The sequence below is a fragment of the Lonchura striata genome, chromosome 9 (genome assembly GCF_050655825.1).
Source record: "Lonchura striata isolate lonStrDom1 chromosome 9, ASM5065582v1, whole genome shotgun sequence".
NCBI lineage: Eukaryota > Metazoa > Chordata > Aves > Passeriformes > Estrildidae > Lonchura > Lonchura striata.
Genome location: NC_140711.1, coordinates 30526003 through 30551389, shown reverse-complemented (window position 1 = coordinate 30551389; position 25387 = coordinate 30526003). Strand labels below are relative to the sequence as shown.

Sequence of the window (25387 nt, the reverse complement as noted above, 5' to 3'; positions counted from 1 at the left end):
CAGCCCTGTGGATGTTGGGGGTGTGGGTGCTGTGGGGTGGTGCCCTCGATGCTCCTGCAGGGCTTTTTTAGGGTTCTGTGGTGAGTGATCCGTGTGCTGGGTGCTGTAATGTCAAAGCCCTGCCAAATGAGAGAGGAGCTCACTCTTCCAAACAGGAATCCAGCTCTCCATGCTGGGGTGTTTGTGGCTGGAATGTGAAATTCCAGAGGAGAGGGGTGGTGGTGCACGACCTGACACACCCTGGAGTTATTTGGTCAAGTGGTACAAATTCCTGTCTCATCATTCAAAAGGCTAAAAATGGTCCAGACCACCAATTTCTTTTCTTTTTTTCCTTACAGCTTATGCTCTACAGATGAAACTGAGTCAGACAGATGTAATTTGAGTGATTATCCCTCTTGGCTCAGTCCTCCCCTTGCCTTGGTAGCTAAAGAAATCTTTGTAACCAGGGGATAATATTTCCTTCCAAAACCAACTGCAGAGTGGAAACTGTTCCCCCAGATGCTTTACAGCATCTGTGCATCACTCACAACTGTAGCTCAAAGTCTTATGGATAAATATCTTCCCAGATCAAGCACTTTGTCCTCAGCAAAACTGGTTTTTTAATTCCTAATTGATTTTTTCTGTTCACTGTTTGTCCTCAGTGCTCACTCAGTACATGCAAGTCCCCTTTCTACTCAGAGCTCTGACAGTTTCCTTTTCTATTCCTTTCAAGCTGTTTTTCCCCTGATTTTTTCCTTCTGTGAAGTTAAAATGGCAACAGTGTTTTTATCAAATGGAAACAGTGAAATATGAAATTTGAAACCATGAATTTGTATTTGGTACTCATCCTTAGTGGTTATTCAGCAATCTCACTGTTCCAGAAGAGGTAATTTGTAAGCATAAAAACTGATGAGTTTGTTTCCTACAGATTTAGTGAAATGGTTGGTCAACTTTGGTGTCTAAGAGACAAGGTCTAGTGGAGCTAGATAAATGGAATGGAAAACGATTTATTTATAAGGCTGCCAGGGGCCAGGGATAGATGGGATATTGGAATTCCTGGGTCAGATGGGATATTGGGAAAGAATTGTTCTCTGTGAGGGTGGGCAGGCCCTGGCACAGGGTGCCCAGAGCAGCTGTGGCTGCCACTGGGTCCTGGCAGTGCCCAAGGCCAGGCTGGACATTGGGCTTGGAGCACCTGGGACAGTGGGAAATGTCCCTGCCATGGCTGGGGTGGGACCAGGTGGGCTTTAAGGTCCTTCCAACCCAAACCCTTCTGTGATTCCATGAGAGAGGAGCCTTGGATTTAGGATGGGGGATCAGGTCAGTGCCTTCCTTGCTCTATTCACTTTGATCTGGGTCCTGTTAATTTTAATCTGTCCTGAACAGATGTGCTGGGTTTAAAAGAACTGTGGCTGGCATCACTCAACGCGTGCCAAATCCATTCCTGGTGTCAGGGAACTGTTCCATGTATTAAGGTGGATATTTGGAAGCTGTTCAATCTGTAGACTTATTGCAGTGCTTGCAGGGTAATTATTAATGTGCAGAGCAAGGTCCTGATTTACACAGCCTCTCCTATACTGTGGTTTTTTGACTCTGTAGCAAATACTGTACAAATCCAACCTGATCAGAAATCCTCCCAGATTTTCATTTCACCTGAGGAGTGGATGGGAAGGAGAGCACTTCCAGCTGAGCCCAGACAGGGAGTATTTGTTGTTCTATGACTTCATTTATTTTGAAATTCAGTAACAAAACTGACTTTGAAAATGAAGACGTTTTGGTACTTGCACAAACCCTTTTCAGTTCAGACCCCTGGAGATTCTATCTTGTTTTTGATGGGAGAAGCAGTGAAAGTTCTCAGCTGTTTGTGTGAGCAGCAGCAGTGGCTGTGCTGCACAGAGCACCGTGTCCTCTCTGTGATAAAACCCCCTCCTGTGCTCCCTGCACAGCTCGTTTTGTCCTTTTCCAGTGCTTTGGAACTTTGGGGTACTTATCCTGAAGAACAGTTTCAGGTTTCCAAGCACAGACTGCAGCTGCCAGGAAAAATAAACTTGTATTTTCAGCTCCTTCAGAGCAGCTCTAACCAGGGGGGGGGTTTAAACTGGGGCAACATTAAGAAATTGGGAAATAAAGCTTGTCCAGGGCACTCTGAAACACTGTTTATATCAATCTATAAATTCCTAAAGGTTGTTGTATGAGTCTTTAATTTATAATTTTTGAAAGCTCTTTCCTCTGGATAGGGTTTCTTTCTGTTTATCCCAATGTCTCTAAACATATAGTTTTTTTTCTTCTTCTGGAAAAACAAAGTTTCTTAATTGGAGTTAAACTGTTTGAGCAGGTGCTTGTGTGTTCCCTGCTTCAAGGTTAATAAGTGGATCAGTTGGAAAAGTCTGTTTCCCAGTTTAACAAGTGGCCTTTCCATTGGATGGGTGTTACATGCTCTGTGTTTTGTAATCAGTCCTGAGTCCTTCATTCCTGGCAAAGGGGCTACAGATTCCACAGCACCCCAGTGCCATGGACACCACAGCAGCATCACTCAGGAATTATTTTTGTTAAGATTGTGGATTGCATCACTTTATTCACTGTCCCTCATCTTGCCTCCTTCACTTGGATGTGAGTTGTTGGAAACCCACAGAAATAACATTTATCTGGTAATCCTAGATTCATTAATGAAATAGCTTTACAAAACACAGTTCATTTCATTTTCCATGAATACCTCCAACCTAACTTAGAATTACTTTAGCATTTCAGTGGGAGTTCCCACATATCAAATTGATGTATCTTGGGAAGTTGCCAGAAAGGAAAAGTGCTGCTCTAGCTGGGGTTTGCTAATGAAGATTTTTGTCTTTATTTGTTAAAGCAATAACATCATCTGATCTTAAATGTTCCAGAGCATCAAATGGTTTGAATTGTTTGGATTTATTATTATTTCTTAGCATGACTGTTTTTTTTTTTTTAGTGGAACCTGTTTCTCTGAGACAATCTGAAGCATTTTCTCTCCTTGCAGATGTCCCGGGAGCAGACAGTGTGCAAGTACTGCGGAGTCAGCTACCTGACACTGCACGAGTTCAAGGTGATGGAGGACAAAGTCAGAGCCATGGAGAAGGAGATGAAAGTTTATAAGGGAAGCCTGGAACGGGAGCAGAGGCTTCAGGCAGAATTGCAGGCTCTCCACCACGACCTTGAGCGCTGCCGGGCTGAGAGCGAATCCAAAACCGAAAGGTCAGAGCTCATCATCTCCTCTGGTGATCCTCTCCTGTGTGTGGCAGGGAATTTCAGCCCAAAGCAGCTTAAAATACAAATAACATTTGTCTTTCTTTTCTCAGATGGCCCATATGCACTGTAATACTTGATTTAAATCATCTTTCCTAGTGTCCTGTGGATGCAGGTTCAGAATTCCTGAGCAGTTTAGAAATGGTCAATATGTGGAAGGTGAAGCAAAGGCCAGAAGGCACTCAGAGGCATTTCCCCTGCACACACTCCCCAGGGGAATTGATGAATATCTCATCTTATCATCTTGTCATAAATATTCCCAATGAAATTCCACAGGACTGGGAGTTCCACAGGTCTGAAATTTGGGCTGACTGTCTCACAATAAAGAATTCCCAGCGTTTTTCCCTGGCAGTCTCAGGATTCCCTCTCTGCAGGGCTGGTACAGAACCCCAAAGCAATGAGGATCAGTTTGGGAACTGCCAGGGGCATTTTGCTTCACAAACAGGAGGTTTCAAATCCTTACAGAGATGGGAAGGCCCCAGTTAAAGGGGAAGTTTTGTACCATAAAACTCCAGTAATTAATGATAGATCTCAGAGCCACATTTGGATTTTCAGGGCACAATTAGGACCTTTAAGTGTGTTCTTTCAGCTTATATTTACAGGGTTTGTATCCTTTTCTATGCACATATTTTGGAATCTATTGTTATAGTCCATTAATTGATTACAGTAGGACTATAAATAATTGATGTTTTTAGTCAATTAATAAAATACACTTTATAAAAATGCTGTTTGCTTGAGTTTTCTAATGATGGATTGAGGCTAACAAAAGCTCCTGGCTAACCTTGTGCTCATCTGACTCAAACAGAAGTTTTTTGTAAGGATGAGGTTCTAATTTTAATTATCAGTCAGTTTGACTTTTGGGATTCCCAGGAGGGGTGTTCCTTGTGTGACTGCCTCACACCAAGGGATTTAGAGCTGAAGGTACTCTTGAGATTGGACTGAAATACTTTGGAAACCTGCTTTTTTTGGGAGAATCACTCAAATACTGTTTAAAAATTAACTTAATGGATTTAGTAAGGATTTTGCGTGCTAATATTACTAATAAAAGATTAATTTTAGATCACAAGTTCCCACGAAAGTGAACAAAATGCATTTATCTTGTAAATTACTCATGTTTCTTGCAATATCTTTTTCCTTTAATTTTAACATCTCCCACCCCTCCTTCCCAATATTTAATATTTTCTGTGGTTTAACATCTATTTTTAAAGCTTGTTTGCTCCTTGTCCCCTTAACGACCCTGGGTGGCAGCTCTGGTGGCAGTGTGTGAGCAAATGCACTGACAGCACATTCTTCTTGTCGAGGATCATTCGCCAGAGCTAAACTTTAAATTTTCATCAGGCTGACTTTTTGTAGTAAAGCTGGAACACTTAATAAAATTTTTATCTCTGCACTTTTCCCCCCCTAAGGCTCCACTTGATTTAAAAGCTGCTGAAATCAAGCGGAGTACTTGCAGTAGGTTTCCATTCCAGCCATAAATCAACCATTGTGCCTTGTTAAGAAACTTGCCTGGATATTCCTTATCTCCTTGCTGTCCTGGGCCTCTCTGACTGCCTTGTGCTGTGGTATAAACTCTTCAACATCCTGGGTCTGCCCAGGCTGACAAATCACTGCTCCCAGAAGCCAAACATGCCTTTTTCTTACTTTTATCTCTGCTAGACCAAGGGGTTGAATCTCTTATCAGTTGCAGACTGTTTCAGGTTTCTGTTCCCTCCAGGTTCAGGTATATCCTTGAAAGGCACCTGGGAGTTTGCCTGTCCTCAGTTACCTTTCCTTTGGGATCCTGGCAGGAGGAGGGGAACCAACTGCACTGATCCCACTCAGCTTATTCTGTGTTAGAATCACTTCAGTCTTGATAATTAATCAAATTATTACTAATTGAATTAGCAAGATTCAGTGTAGGAAATGTAAAATAGCTGTAAATGCTCAAGTGCCACATGCACACGTGCCTTGAACGCTTCCAGGGGTGGTGACTTCACCGCTTTGTGAACTGAAAATGAGCAGCTCCCAGCTGTGAAATGAAAGTGAGCAGCTCCTGGCTCTGGGCAGCTCCAAAGTTTCATGGCAGTGGAAATGCTGGGGTGGAGTTTTTTTCCCTGGACAGAGTGTTCCAGGCTCCCATGTGCATGCTGTCCTTGCTGGCAGTGCCAGTGCTGCTCCATCCCAGCGGGATGTACAGGGCAGGGATGGTTCCTGTGCAGGGATGGTTCCTCTGCAGAGCAGGGATGATTCCCATGCAGGGCAGGGATGGTTCCTGTGCAGGGATGGTTCCTGTGCTGTGCAGGGATGGTTCCTGTGCAGGGTTCCTGTGCAGGGATGGTTCCTGTGCAGGGATGGTTCCTGTGCAGGGCAGGGATGGTTCCTGTGCAGGGCAGGGATGGTTCCTGTGCAGGGTTCCACTGCAGGGATGGTTCCTGTGCAGGGATGGTTCCTGTGCAGGGATGGTTCCCATGCAGGGATGGTTCCTGTGCTGGGCAGGGATGGTTTCTGTTCAGGGATGGTTCCTGCGCTGTGCAGGGATGGTTTCTGTGCAGGGTTCCAATGCAGGGATGGTTCCTGTGCAGGGTTCCACTGCAGGGATGGTTCCTGTGCTGGGCAGGGATGGTTCCTGTGCTGGGCAGGGATGGTTCCTGTGCTGGGCAGGGATGGTTCCTGTGCAGGGTTCCACTGCAGGGATGGTTCCTGTGCAGGGTTCCAATGCAGGGATGGTTTCTGTGCAGGGTTCCCATGCAGGGATGGTTCCTGTGCTGTGCAGGGATGGTTCCTGCACAGGGTTCCAATGCAGGGATGGTTTCTGTGCTAGGGATGGCTCCTGCAATCCCCCGAGCACAGCAGCTGCTCCTCTCTGCTTTGGGACAGTGAGGCTGGGTGTGTTCCTGCTGCTTTCCTTGGGCTGTTCCTCTCCTGTGCCCTGGAACACGGGGGGGATGGCTGGGAATTCTCACTGAGATCACCGTGTACCACTTTCCCTAAATTCCAGCTTTTAGCCATCCACTGGACTCTCCCTGTCTGCTAAAAAGCCCCAAAATAACCTGTTTATTTTGCTTCCTTATGATGGTAACAGTGGATTGCACTGCCTTGCCTTTTCCACAGCATCTTTGGTGTGTGACTGACCAGGACATGCTGGAAACATCCCTTTAATGTCAGCTCTGGAACGGAAAGAGGAAGAAAAAGTGTCTTTCCTTATTTACCAGTTTCTTTTTAATCCAAAAGATCTTCAGATATTCACCATTCTAGAAGAAGAATGGAAAATGAGCATCTGGCTCTCCCTGGCTCCCAGAGTTTGGATTTGTTATTGGTCCGTGATAAATCACTGCTTTTTTCCTCAGCTGAAAATGTAGATTTGAATTCCTGTAGCTGTTTAGGGAATGGACATTTTCTTGTGAGTGACAACAGGCCTGCTGCCAACCACAATCCAACAGATTTTATCTCTCCCTCCTGCTCTCCACCTGCTGGAAATTTGCAGGTAGCAATGGGTAAAATTTCCTAAAAATATAATGCTAGGAATGTCTTCAATTTTTTTTTTTTTCTGTTTCAGGGATCACAATTGAGGCCCAAAAACTTTCTTTTTAACCCCCAGATGTTAGTTCAGATTTTGTCTGTGGATCCAGGTTTCTTAACCAGGACTAATATTTTTGAAATGTTCATTTTGGTGCTGATCTGTATGATAACAGTAACTAATGCACTGCTATAGTTTGGTTTAATTTTTACGTATTTTCAGCATAAATCGTTCTCATTCTCTTCTGCTGTTTAAAATGGAAGCTAAGGCTGATGTAGTGCTTCTGCCAGCCTCTGGTTTTGTAAAATTCTTGTCTATTCAAACATTACTTATTTACTTGTGGCAGTGAGTCACGCCAGACTAATAGATCATTTTCTCTGTGTGAGCAGTAGGTGTTGAAAGCTTAAACAGGGGCTGGTTTTTAACAGTTGCTTGTCACTGGAGTGGTATTTTTGGGGCTGGAAGGCTGCTCTAGGATGGATATCTACAGAAACCAGCTGGGTTGATGTGCTGTGTGGGCTTGTTCCTCAGTGTACCACAGGAAGGGAATTGGATTCAGCTCTTTTATTCCTGTGCAGTTCCATTCATTTCCTAACAATTATGGGAGCAAATGCTGAATTGTTGAAAGAGCAATGTTTAAACTGTGTTTATTTACACTGGGGTAGCTGTGCCTGAAAAACAAACTAGTGCTGCAAAGAAAAGTTCCCAAGGTAAATGGTAGAGGTGAAGAACACCTTGGGGGATGGTTCTGGAGGTGTTTGCTGTGCCTGAGGCCAGCACAGAGCTGGCTCCTGCCCTGAGAAAGCTGAAACCAAAGTTGGAGGTTGATTGTTGCTGCAAACAATTCTGATTATTTTATTTACATCTGTAGGATAAAAACCCTGACAGTGGAACTTAAAACCAAGCAGGAGGAGATGAAAACTGTGAAAGCTGATTTGCAGTATTTCCAGGAGGAGAAGGAAGCTGCCTACAAGCAGTCACAGGTGCTCAGGTGAGAACCCAAAAAGAAATGCTGATGTTGGAAATTTTCTATTTCTTACATATCTATTGTTAATAAAGATTTACTATAAACCTGGGCATACAGTCATTTAAACATGACTACTCTGATTTCTCACTTAAGAATGATTGTACAATTTCCTGTACAGGATTTTGAAATGCTGAAACAAACCCAGTTTTCTTCATTTATGTATAAAATCTCTAAACATTTAGATGGGGAAACTTATTATCCACATATTCAATACACAGCACATTTCATACACTTAATTATTGTAACCCAATGCAGGATAAATTATCAGATAATGGGAAAGTAGTAGTCAAGCTGAGTTTAATTCCCAAGTTTTATTTATAGAATAATTTATAAATATACATCTGGTGTATTTCCTTTCTTGCAGAACTACCTTGGAACACCATTGCTCCACCCTGAACAAGGCTGTCTCACTGTTCCCTTTCATTAGAAGTGAATTAGACAGTATTAAAGAGGTCATCTCCACCAACATGGAGAACTTTGCTGCCATGAAGGAAGAAATTTTTCGGCAAATAAAAGCCATGAGCAAAGAAGCTCTGACAGGTAAATAAATCATCCTGCAACTATTCTGGGCAAGAGAAAAAAGGATCCTCCAGGGTGATGATCCAGCATCCCTGTGGGAGCTGCTGGACTGTCCTTCAGTGCTGCCTCCCAAACTGGGCAGGCTGCACCCCTTCCCTCCCAGCTGACTGGGAGGGCAAGTGAAGGAAAAGAGGCAAATCATGAAGGTGGTGGAATACAACCCTGCTGTTAATTGTCCAGCTGAAGTAGAACATCAGGCTCTGAGAGTAAAATTCAAAGAATTGGTCTCACTTTGAGGGCAGGACCAGCAAGGAGTTCTGGAGCAAAGTCACACCCAACAGCCCAGCTCTCCCTGCTCCTGTTCCTGAGTGAGAACAAACTCTGCCAAGTGCAGCTCTCCTTATCTGAGGGGTCCTGCAGGGGGCACGGAGCAGCCCTGGGCTGGCTAGAATTCCCTTGGGCCCAGGCTGCTTCCTGCTCCCACAAGGGCCAGGGGAACTGGGAGCAAGGACAGCCCAGGACTTGCTCAGGAGGGGCCGTGCCCAGCCTCAGGCTGACTCAGACTGAGCCCTGGATGCCATTTCTGCTGAGATTGGTCTCACTGCCAGCACTGTGCAGTGCTGCAATCACAGACTGCAACAGCCACAGCTTCCCAGCTGGCCCTGTGCCCAATTCACAGCTTTAAAGGCCTGCAGAAATAATAATCAGACTTACTCCTTTCCTAGAGTTTGTCAGTGTGGATGAGCTGCTGTTTCACTGAATCACAGAATATCCTGAGTTGGGGAGGATCCACAAGGATCAAGTCCAATCCTGGTCATGCACAGGACAACCCAAAAATCCCACTGTTGACCAGAATAAGCTCTGGGGATCACTTTGGTCAGGGCTGTGAGAGCTGTCCTGGGGATTCCTCTGTGTCCTGAGGATTCCTCTGTGTCCTGGGGATTCCTCTTTGTCCTGAGGATTCCTCTGTGTCCTGGGGATTCCTCTGTGTCCTGAGGATTCCTCTGTGTCCCGGGGATTGCTCTGTGTCCTGAGGATTCCTCTGTGTCCTGAGGATTCCTCTGTGTCCCGGGGATTCCTCTGTGTCCCGGGGATTCCTCTGTGTCCCGGGGATTCCTCTGTGTCCTGGGGATTCCTCTGTGTCCCGGGGATTGCTCTGTGTCCTGAGGATTCCTCTGTGTCCTGAGGATTCCTCTGTATTCCGGAGATTCCTCTGTGTCCTGAGGATTCCTCTGTGTCCTGAGGATTCCTCTGTGTCCCGGGGATTCCTCTGTGTCCTGAGGATTCCTCTGTGTCCTGAGGATTCCTCTCTCCCTGGGCTCGCTCCCTGCCTGCTGCAGGCTGGAGGGAATGGCAGCAAGTGTCTCTGCAGACATCTTCAGCCTCAGAGGGACCCACACATTTCAAGGCTTCTTTTCTGGAGTATTCCTTGTTCTGTTTGTTGTAGTACTCCCAATATGCAGAGGATCTGTGTGGAAGCAGGACTGGAGCCTTTCTTACACAGGCTCTGTATCCCTCATCCAACATTTCCCACTTCAGACTAGTGCCACACCAGGAATATCACACCCATCCTCAAATCCAGCTTTCTACATCAAAACAATTTAACCCAATATTTTTGTTGATGCCATTTAAAAGCTCTGATGTTCTTGTTCATGATTAACGTAAAATAGCAACAGTCTGCATGGGTTTGTTTTGCCTCCTCAGAAATACCCAAATTGAACCAAAGATTGGCAAAATCCCAGCGGGAGAACGAGTGTCTCCAGGAGAAGGTCAAGCACCTCACTGAGGTGGCTGACACAGTAGAGCTGAAAACTCAGCAGCTCCAAACGTCCCTTCAGCAGGGGAACGAGCTCCAGAGTCGGTGCCGTGAGCTGCAGAAGGAAACTCTGGGTAAGAGAAGTTTTTATCTTTTCTAGCAAAAATCCCAGGGGGAAAAAAAAGTTGTTTTTAAAAGCACCAAAGTTGTGGTTGTTACTGTGAAAAGATTCAACAGGCCTGAATAAAAGGTGAGTTTCATGCAGTCAGAAGGAGGGAATGTCATTCCAAGGAGTCTGGAACCCTGCTGGAGGACCAGGCAGCTGACTGGGAGGGCAAGTGAAGGAAAAGAGGAATAACATGAAGGCAGTGGAATAAAATCCTGTTGTTAATTGTCCAGCTTAATTAGAACATCAGGCTCTGAGGGTAAAATTCAAAGAATTGGTCTCATTTTGAGTGCAGGACCAGCAAGGACTTTTGGCTCTCAGAGCAGGACTGAAAAGCAGGCCAGGCCAGGCCTTTTTCTCTGAGTCATTAAACAGCAGACTCTAATGATCTGCCCTTAATTGTGTCTCAGGAAGCAGAGAATGCTCTTGAAAAGGGTGGGAGCAGTGACAGCAATTGAAATGATACCCTGGGAGCTGTGTGCAGACAGAAACTCACTGCAAGAGGATTATTTACGTGGGTATCTCTTGGATCTCTTTTCTCTTGCTTTCACAGCTCTGGCTCAGAGGTATTTTAGCCCTTTGGGAGCCCGTGTGAGGCTGTGCTGCTCCAGGCAGGGTTTGGAGTCCCCAGGCTGGCACAGCAGTCCCCAGCTGCCCTGTGCTCAGCGTGGGGACACACCTAAAGCAGGAGGTGACCATGATGGGCACGGTGGGGCAGCTTCCCTGCTCCTTCAGCACCTGTGGAAACATCAGGTGTGAGATCCCATCCTGAGTCAGCAACCCCTGGTGCTGAGCATGGCCATGGCACTCATTATTCTAGTGTAATAACAGAATTTATGTGGCACTCATTTATTATTATATGGCACAGAATAACAGAATCGTGTCTTACGTGTTCATTTTGGATTGGTTTGTTTTTATAATCCTGTTAAAATGCCCCAGCAAAGACACCTTCTGTCTTTGCAGAAATAATAATGAGCAGTGGACATGAAATCTCATCAGGTGATCTCTCACACTCTGAAATACATGGGTTAGCATCATGACATCAAACACTTGTGCTGCTGGATTTATGTGATGGGAAAAGTGCCCTTAGCTGAGTTCCCTTTTCCCCTCTGCTTACTCCAGAGGTTGCTGCAAACAATGAATTCACGGTTTGTTCATGAGCATGGCAAACAAACACTTCCATTTTCAGCTTTGCCCTCCTTTAATTCCATGTACAATTGCCTGTTCTTATCTTAAAAGACAGGCTTTTGCCATCTCTATTTTATTATATTTTTAAAGGTTGTTCAGTGTTTTCTTTGTGGGGCCTGCATGGCTTCTTGGATCTTCTGAAAACCTGAATTTGCTTCCCTGAATTGGCACGTTGCATCAGCCCATCACAATTAATTATCACAGAATCCTGGAATGGTTTGGGTTGGGAGGGACCTTAAAGCTCATCCCATTCCACCCCTGCCATGGGCAAGGACACCTTCCACTATCCCAGGTGAAAATTTGCAGTGAAATATAAAACAACTGAGATTTTATGGAGAAAACATAGATAAAAACACAGCTAATTCCATATATGGAATTCATACAGAATATCAGGACCCTGCAAAATCTTAATGATGAGTAAAAATACCATCTAAGCTGCTTGATGTTTTATGTGAGACATTTTAAAACTTATTAATGAAATGTAGCAGTCACTTGCTAATAAATGAGTTATTAAGAAGCAGTAAAACGTTTGATGTGGGTATCCAGAAGGAGGTTTCAAGGCAGGAAAGCTGCTGGCTCAGGCATTTGGATTCCACCCTTCCTGAATGGATCAGTGAAACACAAATCCAGGAGGATTTCAAGGGGTCTGGCTCTAGAGAACACATTGCTCGATTGAGGTAATAAACCCAGTTACTGCACTGCTGATAAAAATGGTTCTCTTTGAAATACCAAACAGGATTTTTTTCATGAAACAATCATTAAATATGAAATGAGTTTGCCATTGTATTAAAAATAAATGAGTGGGAACAAATATCATCTTACTGGAAATCAGTTCCAGGGAGTGGATTTGTCCTGTCCAAAGTGGGGTGTGGAAATCAGCCACATCCTGAGTGTCCCTGCTTTGGGGGAGTTTGGGGTTTTGCCTTACTCTGCTGTTTTTTCCTCCCACAAACTTCTCCAAAGTCCCTCTTTGAAATAATTTGACACTTCAGAAATAATAAAAACTACCAGGATTTGTGATTTACGTGTTTTTAAAGGATTTTCCTTTTTGCAACCAGTATTTTGGTTGCGCGTTTCTCACAGAATTGTGAAGTCATGATTATTTCACATCACAGCAGGCATTTGCAAGAGCAGGAGCTGAGCAGTTGTTTCTGCTGCTGTTCTTTGCTCTCGTGCTTGTGGAGGCTTTCTGGAGATTCCCTTTGTAGGGGATTTGTGGGATGAGTTGATTTGCTGGCTTCAAGCCACTTTTCACCTCACAGAGCATCACCCACTTGAAGGGAGGTGACAGGCTTTGACAAATGCTCAACACAGGGTAAGGTCTGCTGGGTAATTGTTTAATCAATTAAACTCCCCAAATCAAAAATCAATAATGGTGGTAATGTGTCTGTGTTCTCAGTGCTGGCAGCAGCAGGGCTGCAGTAGCACAGGCTCCTAAAAGATTTCTGCTTTCATTTTATTACCAGCTAAATCCTTTACTTAATCACAAATTAAAAAAAAAAAAAAATTCTTCCCCAAAGTCCTTGTGGTTTTTCTTTAGCTCATGACAACTCTGGCCTGGCTCTGGATGGGTTGAAATTGTGGGTGATGCTCCCAAAATCCGAATTTTCAGTCTTTGGCTGCTCCTGCTCCATAGGGTACTTCAGCTCCAAATCTGAACCTGGTGGTCTGCTGCCTTAATGAGGCTGATGAGAGGTGATGGAAAAGTGCAGGCAGCTGGGGAGGGAATGCTGGCACTGCTCATGGAGAGGGAATGCTGGCACTGCTCATGGAGAGGGAATGCTGGCACTCATGGAAAGGAGAGGGAATGCTGGCACTGCTCATGGAGAGGGAATGCTGGCACTCATGGAGAGGAGAGGGAATGCTGGCACTGCTCATGGAGAGGGAATGGTGGCACTGCTCATGGAGAGGGAATGCTGGCACTCATGGAGAGGGAATGCTGGCACTCATGGAGAGGGAATGCTGGCACTGCTCATGGAGAGGGAATGCTGGCACTCATGGAAAGGAGAGGGAATGCTGGCACTCATGGAGAGGGAATGCTGGCACTGCTCATGGAGAGGGAATGCAGGCACTCGTGGAAATAAGAGGGAATGCTGGCAGTACTCATGGCAAGGAGGTATTTTCATCTGGAGTGTTTTTAATGGCACTTTAAAAACCACTCTGAAGAGCTTTGAAAATGAAAAGGGGGAATAGTTTCCTGCAGTTTTAGGCAGGCTGCAGTTCACACAGCCCCTGTTCATGCTCCACGTGCTGTTGAATTGTATTTTTTCTGAATTCCAGCTGCGGTGGGAAGGCTGGGGAGGGTGGGAGCTGGGGAATGCAGGGCTGCTGTTGGAGCAGAGGCAATGGCTCATTAGAGCTTTTCAGCAGCCTGAGTGCAAGAGGAGGCACAGGAATCCATGGCAAACAATGCCAGCTCCCTGCCAGGGGGCTGGGACCAGCCTGCTGGGGAGTGGGACTGAGGGAAGGGCCACGCTTTGCTTCTTGAGGAAAAGCAGGAGCCAGGGTCTCCTATAGAGCCTGGAGAGGAGAAGCTCCAGGGAGAGCTCAGAGCCCTGCCAGGGCCTGGAGGGGCTCCAGGAGAGCTGCAGAGGGAATGGGGACAAGGATGGAGGGACAGGAACAGGGAATGGCTCCCAGTGCCATTGATTGGGACATTGGGAATTGGGAATTCCTGGCTGGGACAGGACACAGGGAATGGCTCCCAGTGCCAGGGGGCAGGGATGGGTGGGAGATTGGGAACTGGGAATTCCTGGCTGGGCTGGAATTCCAGAGCAGCTGTGGCTGCCCCTGGATCCCTGGCAGTGCCCAAGGCCAGGCTAGGCATTGAGGTTGGAGCACCTGGGACAGTGGGAGGTGTCCCTGCCATGGCAGGGGTGGCACTGGGTGGGATTTAATGTCCCTTCCAACCCAAACCATAATTCTCTATTAAAGGATGTGTCTTTATTGTACTTTGTTTTGTCTGCTTGGCCTAAACAATGAGGGCAAAAAATTATCCCCAAGGAAAATTAAGGTCAGAATCTCCATTTTTTTCCTGTTCAGATTTCCCAGCCAATAAGAAAGGACAGCATTTCAAAGCAATGTTAATGTGTAGGAGAAGCAGGTCTGTAGGAATTTTGACATATCCCAATTAGCTTGGCTTCAAACAGGCAGGAATACAGGCAGAAAATTCAGGCTTTAGACCCAGGCCTTTGATGCTGGAGTGTGAATTCTGGCCATGGATGAGCAAATCCAATCCTTCTGAGTGCTTGTACTGTGTCACTGGGGGCGTGGGAGGGGAGCAGGCTTTGCCAAAATAACATTTTTTCCCTATTTAAGGATTTTTAAGGTCTTGGAGATTGTCACGTTTGCACGGTTGCAGTTGTTGGTTTATTCTGTTGAGGCTGCCCTCGATTTGTGCCACTCAGCTGTTTGGAATCTGGTTCCTTTTTCTGCTTTTCTCTGCTGGTTTTCTGGATGGAGGTGGAGGAGTGAAGCAGAGGCCAGAGAGCCCAGGCTGGCAGTGCTCAGCAGCCTGTGCTGGGGGAGATAAAGTCAGCCACTCCTCTCCTGGCACATCCTCCCAGTTCCTGGCAGCTTTGAGTGATTTGGACACTTCCTGATGGCACTGGCGGGGTCTCCACAAAGGATCTAAATCCTGAGTCCATCCCTGTGCTCCTTCCAGACTTTTGTGAGTCACAAAAGAAGGGCTTTGTTGTGTAGACAAAAAAAAAAAAAAAATTATCTTCGAGAACACAGTACATGAGCTATTGCAAATACAAAGAATTAGTTCTGTTCTGTGCAGGGCCTTGGGGTGTTGCTTCACTTCTTTGGTCTCCTTAGAAACACGTGGTGAGGCAGTGTTTTCCTGCTCTGACACTGTAATTTTTCATGCATGTATTTCATATTTCTCACACATTGTCTGTTATGCTCTTTAAATAAATGTACTGGAAACTATCTGTGTAAAGTGCACATCTGAATTTGCCTGGAATTCGTGTTCTGAGAAAAATTAAATATTTTTGCCTCCTTTGACACAGCTGATTGGCCAAACCCAGGGCCCATACAAGGGATGGTTATTAAGGTTTTAAATAATTGCTACAACTTCCTATTTCCCAGAGAGAAAATCCAGCAAGAGGGGCTGGGTTCCAGTCTGCCTTGGCTGGGGTCTGTGTGCTCTCTGCTCCAATTCCTTGCTCATCTTCCAGCTCTGAGCTCCCCATGTGCTCAGGCTGGTCCCTGGTGGCTGAGAAGGACCCAGAGCTCTGGAGGGGAGAGGAAGGTGGAGGGTCCCAGCCCTCCTGGGGGTGGCTGATGGCTTTGAGCCTCAAGTGGGGCTGCCCCTGCATCCCTGGCAGTGCCAAGGCCATGCTGGATGGAGCTTGGAGCAGCCTGGCACAGTGGGAGGTGTCCCTGCCATGGCTGGGGTGGCTTTCAGGGCTTTAAGGTCCCTCCCAATCCAAATCCTGGGATTCTGGGATTCCATGATCTATTTGAGCAGTGCTTATGAACTTCCCAGTGAAATCTTACTACAGGGAAATTATCTTTTTTTTTTTGTGCACATGTATGCAACATTGAGCTTTTATTTAGCTTACCCCCAAATTGTTGGCTATTGGATTGGGTTGGATTTTGTAGGTTTTGCAGGAAAAAGCAGAAAATTACACAGCTCTACCACGTGTGCCTCTGATCCAGCCTTACTGGGAATCTGTTAGGAATTAGCTGCAGAGCTGATGGCTTCCAGAGTGGTTGCTTACCCAATGTGCTGCCTATTTATTTTTATTTTTCACTGAAAACTTTACCAGCTGTTGCTGTTTCCAGGCAGGAGCTGGGGCACCGTGCCCTTGGATGCAAACTGGGTGGTTAAATTCCTGAAAGCCAGCTGTGGGCAGGCTCTGCTGGCTGCTTTGCACACACCAGTGTGTGATGCAATTTGCCCACGGAAGAGGAAACAGTCCCCAGTTGGTTCTGTTTCTGTTTCTGTGGCTCGTCAGGCCCTCGTGCACGTTGGGGCTGTGCCCCTCAGTCCCTGTCACAGCACAGCTCGCAGGTTACTGGAAAGTTGCTGACTGCTGAGAGCCATTCTGAGTCACAAAAATAAGTAAAATTCAACATGAATGAAACTGAGATGGATTTGGCCTGCTGAGTCTTTGAGATGTGGTGGTTCTTGCAGCACTGAGCCCAGTATCAGTATTACAGAGTGTGAGTTTTCTCTTGGCTTTGCATGTTTTGCAAGAGGCTTTATTTTCATTACCAGAGAACATTTTTACATAAGTGTTTGAATACATTTTCCTCTATTCAGCAAGTTTGCAGCACAAGTTTCCATTTGTATTGCCATTCTCCTTATTAGTTGCCTCATTTTTATCATGGTTTTCACTGAAATCTGCCTGTATGGGCGTGGGACTTTCTGCTCCCCAGCTCCCATTGACTTTGGTGGGAATTCTCTCTAAAGAAGACTTGCAGGAACTATTTGTGTAATTAAATCCATCTATTCCCTCATTAAAAACTCCCGTCCATGCTCAGTGAGCACGAAAACTTCTGAGAACAAATGGAGTGAAAGAGGAAACAGCTTTGAGAGAGACCACCCAAAGTACAGAACCAAACCAAGCATCATCCCTCTCCTTTTCCTTTATTCCAGAACTTGTGTCCACACTCCCACACTGAGCGAGAAGAAAATACACCACAGTTATTAATTCTTGGCAAAAATCTTTTAAAAGAACAATTTAATAAAGGTCAGAAGGAGCTGTTTGGGAAAATCTTCTCCAGAGCAGCCTGTGAGGATGGGCAGAGGGTCCTGCTCTGCCTGGTGTCCATCCACACCAATGTGGGCTTCATCTGTTCTCACAGTCACGTTCTGCTGCCAGGGCTGGCTGTTCCCAGGCTGAGCCTCACATCTGCTGGGCAGCTGAAGCCAGAGCTTCTCCCTTTGCTGCAGGAATTCTGCCAGGCACTGCCAGGAGATGGAAGTTGGATCTTTCAGCTTTGGGAAAGTGCAGGACAATGGCCAGTGAAGGGAGCAGCCTGATGTGTCCAGAGGCTGCTTGGCCACCCCTGCTGGCCCAGAGACACAAAAAGTGCCACCAAGTGTCACAGCCTGGGGCTCTGCTCACCCAGTCGCTGGCAGTGACAGCACCTGAGGGTTGTCCCACAGGTGAATTCCACAAAAATGGCTTTGATGGTTGTGGCACCCACGGCAGGTGGGAGAAGCTGCTTCTACAATTCACTTCCGTGATTTTTCCAAGTGTTCAGTCAATCCAAGAAATTTCCCTTTCTCTTCAAAAAGTTCTTTATAAATGCTGCTGGTTTGGGAATGGATCTGACAGGTCCTGTGTGTTTTACCCTATATAATTCTCTCCCTGATTTTTTTTTTTTTTTTTGTTGTTGTAGTGTTATGAACTATTTTCCTTTTCTCTTTACTGAAAAGAGTGGACCGTTCCAATTGTAGGATTTATCAAGCTAAGGTGTGGCTGGCAGGAAATCCCACACTGAGATCATCCATCATCATTGCTGGAAATGACTGACAAAGACATGTGGGAAAAGTTACAGAAATTCAGAGAATTGGGGTGAAACGATAAATTTAAGAACAGGAATGACAAATTTGGCTTCTTGGAAGATACATCAGGGAACTTTGAAGGCAGTTTGTTCCCTTCAGAGACAAAGTCACCTCCTTTTGTTTGCTGTTGCTTTCTGTGGATAATCTTGGTTGTTTGTTTTTTTTTTTTCACTTCCAGATCTCTTGCATTGATTTTTCATTGGATTTTTTTCCATGTATTTTTTGCTGCAGTCCTTTTGGTAGAAACTTTGATTTCAAATCATTCCTAGGCTTTCTGGGAAGGCTGCTCTTATTCACGAGGATATTTAGAGATGCCCAAGTTGCTGTGGCTGCCCCATCCCTGAGGTGTTCCAGGATGGGGCTTGGAGCAGCCTGGAACCGTGGAAGGGAGTTGGGACTGGATGAGATTTAAAATCCCATCTAACCCAAGGCATTCCATAATCCTGTGATGTCTTCATGGAGATGAAAATCAGATTAAGCCATGTGCTGCTGCTTCAGTTTAAAGGGCTTCACATCTGCAAGTTATGGCTGTTCTGAGGATTTAAAACCATAGAAAAGGATGATACTAAGGCAGACAAAACCAGATGAGATAATTTAACTAAAAAATCAGGGATTGTACTGGGAAAAAGGCAGTGGCTGATTGGAGCTGAGGTGATGTGTTCTGAAGGATAACATGTAGGGGATAAGACAACTACAACAGCATTAAATTATTGCCAGGGTTTCAGATGAAGGAAATTCCAGGTGAGTTTTGGGACCACCTTCCTGCATCTGTTTGCTCTCAGCTTTATGTACACACAATCTGATTTAAAGCAAACCATCTGATTCCATGTTTCAGTGTAGCTGAGTTTGGTGTTTTCTGGTGGGATAAAAAGCCCCAAACACACAAACAAACCCCAGATTTTTGCTGTAAAGACCCTCTGCTCCTGTGCACTGCTCTGCCTGAGGCAGGAGTGAGGGGCTGCAGCTCCCACCTGGAAACAAAGCACTGAAGTGGATTCATGGAACATTAACAGAGACACAACCTCGTGTTTTTGCTTTCAGATTTAACAAATCAGGTGGAGACAGCTGGCCTGCAGCTGCAGAAGGTGACAGCAGAGATGGAGCACTACAAGAAGCTGTTGCTGTAAGATTCCCATTCCTTCATTGCTTCCCACTGCACATAAAACACATAAACCACTTTTTTTTTTTTTTCCAGCAAGTGCTGCTTGTTAAAATGATCTGAGAAGGTTTTGACCCACAGAGAACTATTTTATCTTCATATGATTATTTCTGAGCACCTGCCTGAGCCAGCCTGGCTGTGGGAGCAGGGCTTCCTTCCTCCAGCAAGGAATACTGGAACTGCAGAGGAGGGATAAGGAGCCTGATGCAGTGCCTCACCTAACACACAGGTGTAGGATGCATTTTGGGAAATCCACGAAACTTCAGGACTGAAAATGTGTATATTCACATTTTTTATGTAGGAAGGAAGGAATATATAGTGAGAAGGAAGGCATATATAGTGACATAGCACTGCCAGAGAGCAGGGTTAGGGGGATATTGGGAAGGAATTGTTCCCTGGGAGGGTGGGCACACCTGGCACAGGTTTTCCAGGGAATTTGTGGCTGCCCCTGGATCCCTGGCAGTGCCCAGGGCCACGTTGGATGGGGCTTGGAACCACCTGGTCTATGGAAAGTGTGGGTGGAACAAGATGGGCTTTGGGGTCCCTTCCAACCCAAACCATTCCAGGATTTTCTCCCATTTCCAGAGCACACCCAGCCACTCAGAACACCCTCACAGCAGGAACCTGACACCCCAACACCATAAAACATCACAAATTCCACAGCCCAGTGCTGAAAACCTCAGTGGACACCGGAGCAGCTTGGGGACGTCACCTCCAGGAGAATCCAGAGGGAGGGGGCCAGAGGATGCTGAAAAGGCACAAATTGTGTTTGTGAGGCTCAGGAGTCAGGAGCTGGCACTGCCAGGCTCTCTGTCCCCATTTTTCCCTGGAATCTGAGCAAAGGATTTGTGCTGTTCTGCTCTGCAATTTCTGGTTTCAGTTCCTTCATTCAGGGGGTCTGAACATGACTGACTTGCAAATATTTGGGATGCTTAGCAACAAAGTGCTTCAGTGATAATGTAAGGATTGTGTGGGAAACAAAGATGTCATGAACACAGTTAAATAAACACCAAGGGCTTTCCAAGTGTAAATTAACATTTCAGCATAATATGGGCACAGTTTAATCAAACAACATATTCTATATCTGTTTAAATGTAAATATGAACCTTAACCATGGTTATTAATTGGTGCAATGGTGACATAATGAAATGAAACCTGCAAAGTTTCCAGCCCTTTTACCTACAAAATTGGGATTTGTTCCATTTTATTAATTTATTACTCAAAACTGTCATCAATGTTGCAAGATCCCACTTCTTGTTTGCAACATTTGTGATCCATGTCTGGCTGAGATGTCACTGGAAATGTAACTTACAATTATTAACAACCTTTGCTGGAGCTGACATAACTTTCTGTTCGTGGCCTTTTACCTGAAATGGAAAATGCAAGGAGGAAAATACACCCAGAAGTGATGTCCAGGCTGCTGCAGAGAAAAGGCTCATTTCTGTGGATAATACCCTTTTTTCCCAATGTTTTTTTAGGGTGAAGTCAACAGAACTTGATGTCTGTCAAAAAGAACTGAAAAAGATCAAATATGAGAATGGAATTGCTGAGTCCAGGTAAATGCTGAAAAGATATTTCATCTTTTTGAGCAATTACAGCAAACATTTTATTATTTTAATGCAGTTTTTATGCAATACATTTAAATTTTTTTCTGTTGAGTCAGTAGATTTAACTTCACAAAGAACACATGGAGTTTTGACCAATATTTTATTTTCCAGGCACCATTATTTCTGTCTATGAATAAGAATATAGTAACTACAATTCTGCTGTTTCTTTATTTCATCCGTAGACTTACAAAAGAGCTGAAGGAAAAGGAGGAATCCCTTCTCGTTTGCCAACAAGTCTGCAAACATTTACAGGAGGAAGTGGCTGAGAAGGAGAGGAGAGAAGAAGATCTGAAAAGAAGAACTGGGAGATCAGAGAGTGAGCTGGAAACCCTTAAAGCTCTCCTGAGCCAAACAGAGCAGGAGGTGCTGATGCTGAAACAGGAAAGGTAAAGGGAGCTAAGCTGAACTCAGGTGCTCCTGAAAATCCTGGAGATTCTGGAGGTCATTGGATTGGGTTTTTAAATTATTATGGGGCAGACAAAACATGGATGGAGAGAAAAGAAGAAAAAGTACTATTGAAAATAGGAGTAGAGAAGTTCTGCTTGGACTGCAGGGCTTCAGCTGGAGTTTCCTCTGAGCCCCAAAGCCCCATTTTTGCAGCTGCTCTTTGTGCTGAAGGTGCAGGGAACATCCAAACCCCTGAAATGCAGAAAGTTGGTGCCTCCTGGCACCTTTAAATGCTGAAAACAATCCTGGGGCTGTCAGGAGTAAAACTGGAGCTGGAGGTTCTACTGCAGGCAATTTAAAAAAATATGGATTCAGGTTGGTGAGTCCAAAGCAAAGGCACTCCAGCTCGATCCCATTCCAGGGAAAACAGCCCTCGGGAGCCCAGTGCTTTATTCTGCACATCTCAAAAGCAATCCCAGGCACAATGGCAGCTTTGTTCACAGCTGAGACCCTCAGAGCCAGACTGAGCTGGTGGGGAGCTGCTCTCACACCTCCCAAGCACCAGATCCTGTCCAAGACCCTGGCTGAGGGAATACTGAGGCATTTTTGAGGTGGACAAGTTGTTAACAACATCACTGAGAGGAATTTAACCTCTCCAGGAGCCTTGCCCTACAGGCCCCACGTAGCAAACAGTACCTTGAAGGACAAAAAGCTCTCAGTGCTTTGCATTCCAAACCCATTACAATTTTTAAACTAATGATCCTAATATTCCAAGTTCATGAAATACAAGTTCTGGGTGGAATATTTTAAGTTTCTCTGCGTTCTTTGAAATTTGTCTTGAAAATATCAAAGAAGTATTAAAATGTCATTTGAAGTGGAAGATCAAGTACTGTATTTCCTTTAAAACATGAAATTCAGGAGGCAAGTGAGGGCGTGGTGGAGATTCCAGGTGGTGATTCCTGGGGCAAGGACTTCATTGCAAGGCAAGGGGATTGCAGCAGTGTGGGCAGAGCCCAGGTTTAGCCGAAATTTGTGTTTTTAGGGAGCTGCTGAAGAGCAGGGTGGAGCAGCTGCAGGAGGCGCTGAGGCAGAAGGTGCAGAGCGAGGACTCCTGGAGGGACAAGGTGACCCTGGGGCTCTGCTTTGGGGGTTTCATTTTAACCCAGGGCACAGGAGAGCTGGGAACAATCTCCTCCAGTGCCACAAGTGCTGGAGCCATGGAATCACTCCCAGCCTGGCTTGGAAATTCGGTCAGGAACACAAAAATCCCATTTGCCTTTGGCCTCTGGGTCTGCTGGGGCCTCAAAGCCCTCAGTTCACAGGGCAAGGTTTGTCTGGGAGCCTCCTGTTCCCAAAAGTACAGTTCATGTTTGCTGAAGCTCATGGAATCACAGGATCCCAGCCTGGTTTGGGTTGGAGGGACCTCAAATCCCACCCAGTGCCAGCCCTGCCATGGGGACACCTCCCACTGTGCCAGCTGCTCCAGCCCCAGTGTCCAGCCTGACCTTGGCACTGCCAGGGATCCAGGGGCAGCCACAGCTTGCCCATAATATCCTTTACAAGGAGTTCTCCTGCCTCTTCCAGTGGGATTTGGGAAGCTTTTCCCATGAACAGCTGTCACCATGTCAACCTTGTTCTCATCTGCAGCTTTTTTTTTTCCCTGAACAGAAGAAGAAATAAAAATGTAGTCATTTATCAAAAAGAATAATAAAAAATATTTATGTATTCAAAACAATTTTAATATATTTAAAATAATTTAAAAAATTAAATAAATATGTACATCAGTGAAGGAAAATGAAAAAGCAGAGCTGAACAGTAACAGTGACTTGTCTGATTTAAGCCTCACATAACTGGGGACTGAAATTACTGAATTTTTTGTTCCAGTGTCTGAAAGCTTTATTTAGTCCCAGGAGGGCCTGGTAGCAATTAGGATCAGTTCATTTCTTTGGAAACCCCTTCCCTTCCCTGTCACAGGATATAATTTGGGAAGGGGCTCATGCTGGCTCTATAATCAGAGTATTTCCAGCCTGCCATGAGAACAAGATAAAGACTGGAGGGAGGGAGAGGGAGCAGTTTCAGCTGTGGTGTCCCACCACTCCAGTGCAGCCACAGACAGGCCCCAAAACTCGGCTCAGCAGCCAAAAAAATCAGCAAAGTGACAAAGTGACAACGTTGCCTTTGCTTTGTGCCACTGCAGAGCACCAGAGGGTCAGGATCTCTAATAATAGGTAGAGTTAATAAATCTGGGGATTTATCTTCATCTCCCGTCTAAGAGCATAGAAATATTAATATTATTAATAAAGAATTCCATATAATATAATTAAAACGAAAATAAATCATATACAATGCCAAATAATTTAAAAATAATATTACACCATATGTCGTAATTATTATCCAATAATTTATACTATTATACTATGGTAATAATTATTAATACAATTATATTCTATTAAATATTAATAATCAAATTGTTAATTATTATAATATTACAATAATATTATTAACATATATTAATGTAATATAATTATATAAATAATATAATTATAATAGAATTATAGTTAATAATATTTTTAAGCATTGTTATTGATATTGTTATTATTATAAGAGTCTACTTTGAGCATCTTACAAATACAGCAATTTTTCAGCTGTAACTTAGTGGGGGATTTGCACCTCTTCCACACCCTGAATTTGGTATATTTTGCTTTAAAAAAGAATGAAAATGTTTCCAGTTTCTCTTTTCCCCCTAAAGACATCAGGGAGATTTATTATACTTCTGCTCATAATAATGTGTGGAATTAGATAATTGTCATTAAGCTCATTGTGGGCTTTTGTGCTTTTAATCATTGAACTAATGAGGTTTGTGTTGTGCATTTAATGTGGCTGTTGTGCTCTCAGCCTGCTGCAATTAAATCCGTCAGAACCAGCTGCACAAAGGACAGGACCAGCCTGGGTAGGAGAAGTGTTCTCCTAAATGCAGCCTTTGGGGATTCCTCCAGAATCCAGAATTTCCTACTGGGGAAATTACAGCTGAATTTCTAATGCGAATTATTGGAGATGCTGTAAGGACTGGGAAATGTCACCCAATATTCCATTTGGAGAAGGGTCTGGGATGAGCTCCTTGTGACCTGCCAGGGCCTGGAGGGGCTCCAGGAGAGCTGGAGAGGGGCTGGGGACAAGGATGGAGGGACAGGAACAGGGAATGGCTCCCAGTGCCAGAGGGCAGGGCTGGGTGGGAGATTGGGAATTGGGAATTCCTGGCTGGGACAGGACACAGGGAATGGCTCCCACTGCTATTGATTGGGAGATTGGGAATTGGGAATTCCTGGCTGGGATGGGACACAGGGAATGGCTCCCAGTGCCAGGGGGCAGGGATGGGTGGGAGATTGGGAATTGGGAATTCCTGGCTGGGATGCAATTCCAGAGCAGCTGTGGCTGCCCCTGGATCCCTGGCAGTGCCAAGGCCAGGTTGGACATTGGGCTGGAGCAGCTGGGACAGTGGGAGGTGTCCCTGCCGTGGCTGGGGTGGCACTGGGTGGGATTTGAGGTCCATCCCATCCCATCCCATCCCATCCCATCCCATCCCATCCCATCCCATCCCATCCCATCCCATCCCATCCCATCCCATCCCATCCCAGTGTGACAATGCCACTGACCCCTCTTGTCCCCCAGCTGGAAAAGGACCTGGCCAAAGGGGAGGCTCGGCACAAAGAAGCAATCCTGAAAGTCAGGGAAGAGGCCAGAGTGGAGCTGGAGCTGGAGAGGAAAAACCAGCAGGAACTGATCACAAAATACCAGAGGGACCACGAGGAGCTCCAGCAGAAGGTGTGCAGTGCTCGAGAGAAAACTCGTGGCAGAAGATCACAGAAAACTGTAAAAAATGGGAATGTGAAGGAATAAAACCTGCTCTGTGTGTCATCCTCTCTCTGGATGATACAGTACTTTTTCACAGTTTTAGCATATTTAATTTTTTTTTTAATGAAACAAGCTGAAAATAACAATTCCAGTTCAAGTTAATTGGTGTGAAGTTCTTTCTCATCTTGTGTTTTCACCTCCAAAACTTCATCTATGTCCCCAGAGTTGCTAATTATATTTAATGTGGCATCATCACTTTTTAAAAGCTTGGGATTGCTTCAGGCTATGATGAGGTGCCACAATCCCACCCATATTTTTTCTCCTTCCCAAGGGAACCCAGCAGCTCCAGGGCCAGTAAAGCCTGGGCTGGACTGGTGCTCCAGATCCCCCTCAAGTTTTATACAGAAATTGAGAAATTGTACCTGTAACCTGAGTTTCCAAAAGGTTTGATACAA

General features: G+C 45.2%; 1 protein-coding gene across 2 annotated transcripts in view; it reads left to right on the top strand.

Annotated features, from left to right (window-relative positions):
* The window catches only part of LEKR1 (leucine, glutamate and lysine rich 1), a 36414-nt gene that overhangs the window by 6411 nt on the left and 4616 nt on the right, over positions 1-25387 (top strand). For both annotated transcript variants that reach the window (XM_085588069.1, XM_085588068.1), the window contains exons 2-10: positions 2984-3198; positions 7617-7736; positions 8137-8312; positions 9996-10181; positions 18969-19050; positions 20565-20642; positions 20876-21079; positions 22123-22204; positions 24750-24902. In XM_085588069.1, the coding sequence (XP_085444195.1) occupies positions 2984-3198; positions 7617-7736; positions 8137-8312; positions 9996-10181; positions 18969-19050; positions 20565-20642; positions 20876-21079; positions 22123-22204; positions 24750-24902 (1296 nt within the window). The remainder of the gene's footprint in view (positions 1-2983; positions 3199-7616; positions 7737-8136; positions 8313-9995; positions 10182-18968; positions 19051-20564; positions 20643-20875; positions 21080-22122; positions 22205-24749; positions 24903-25387) is intronic.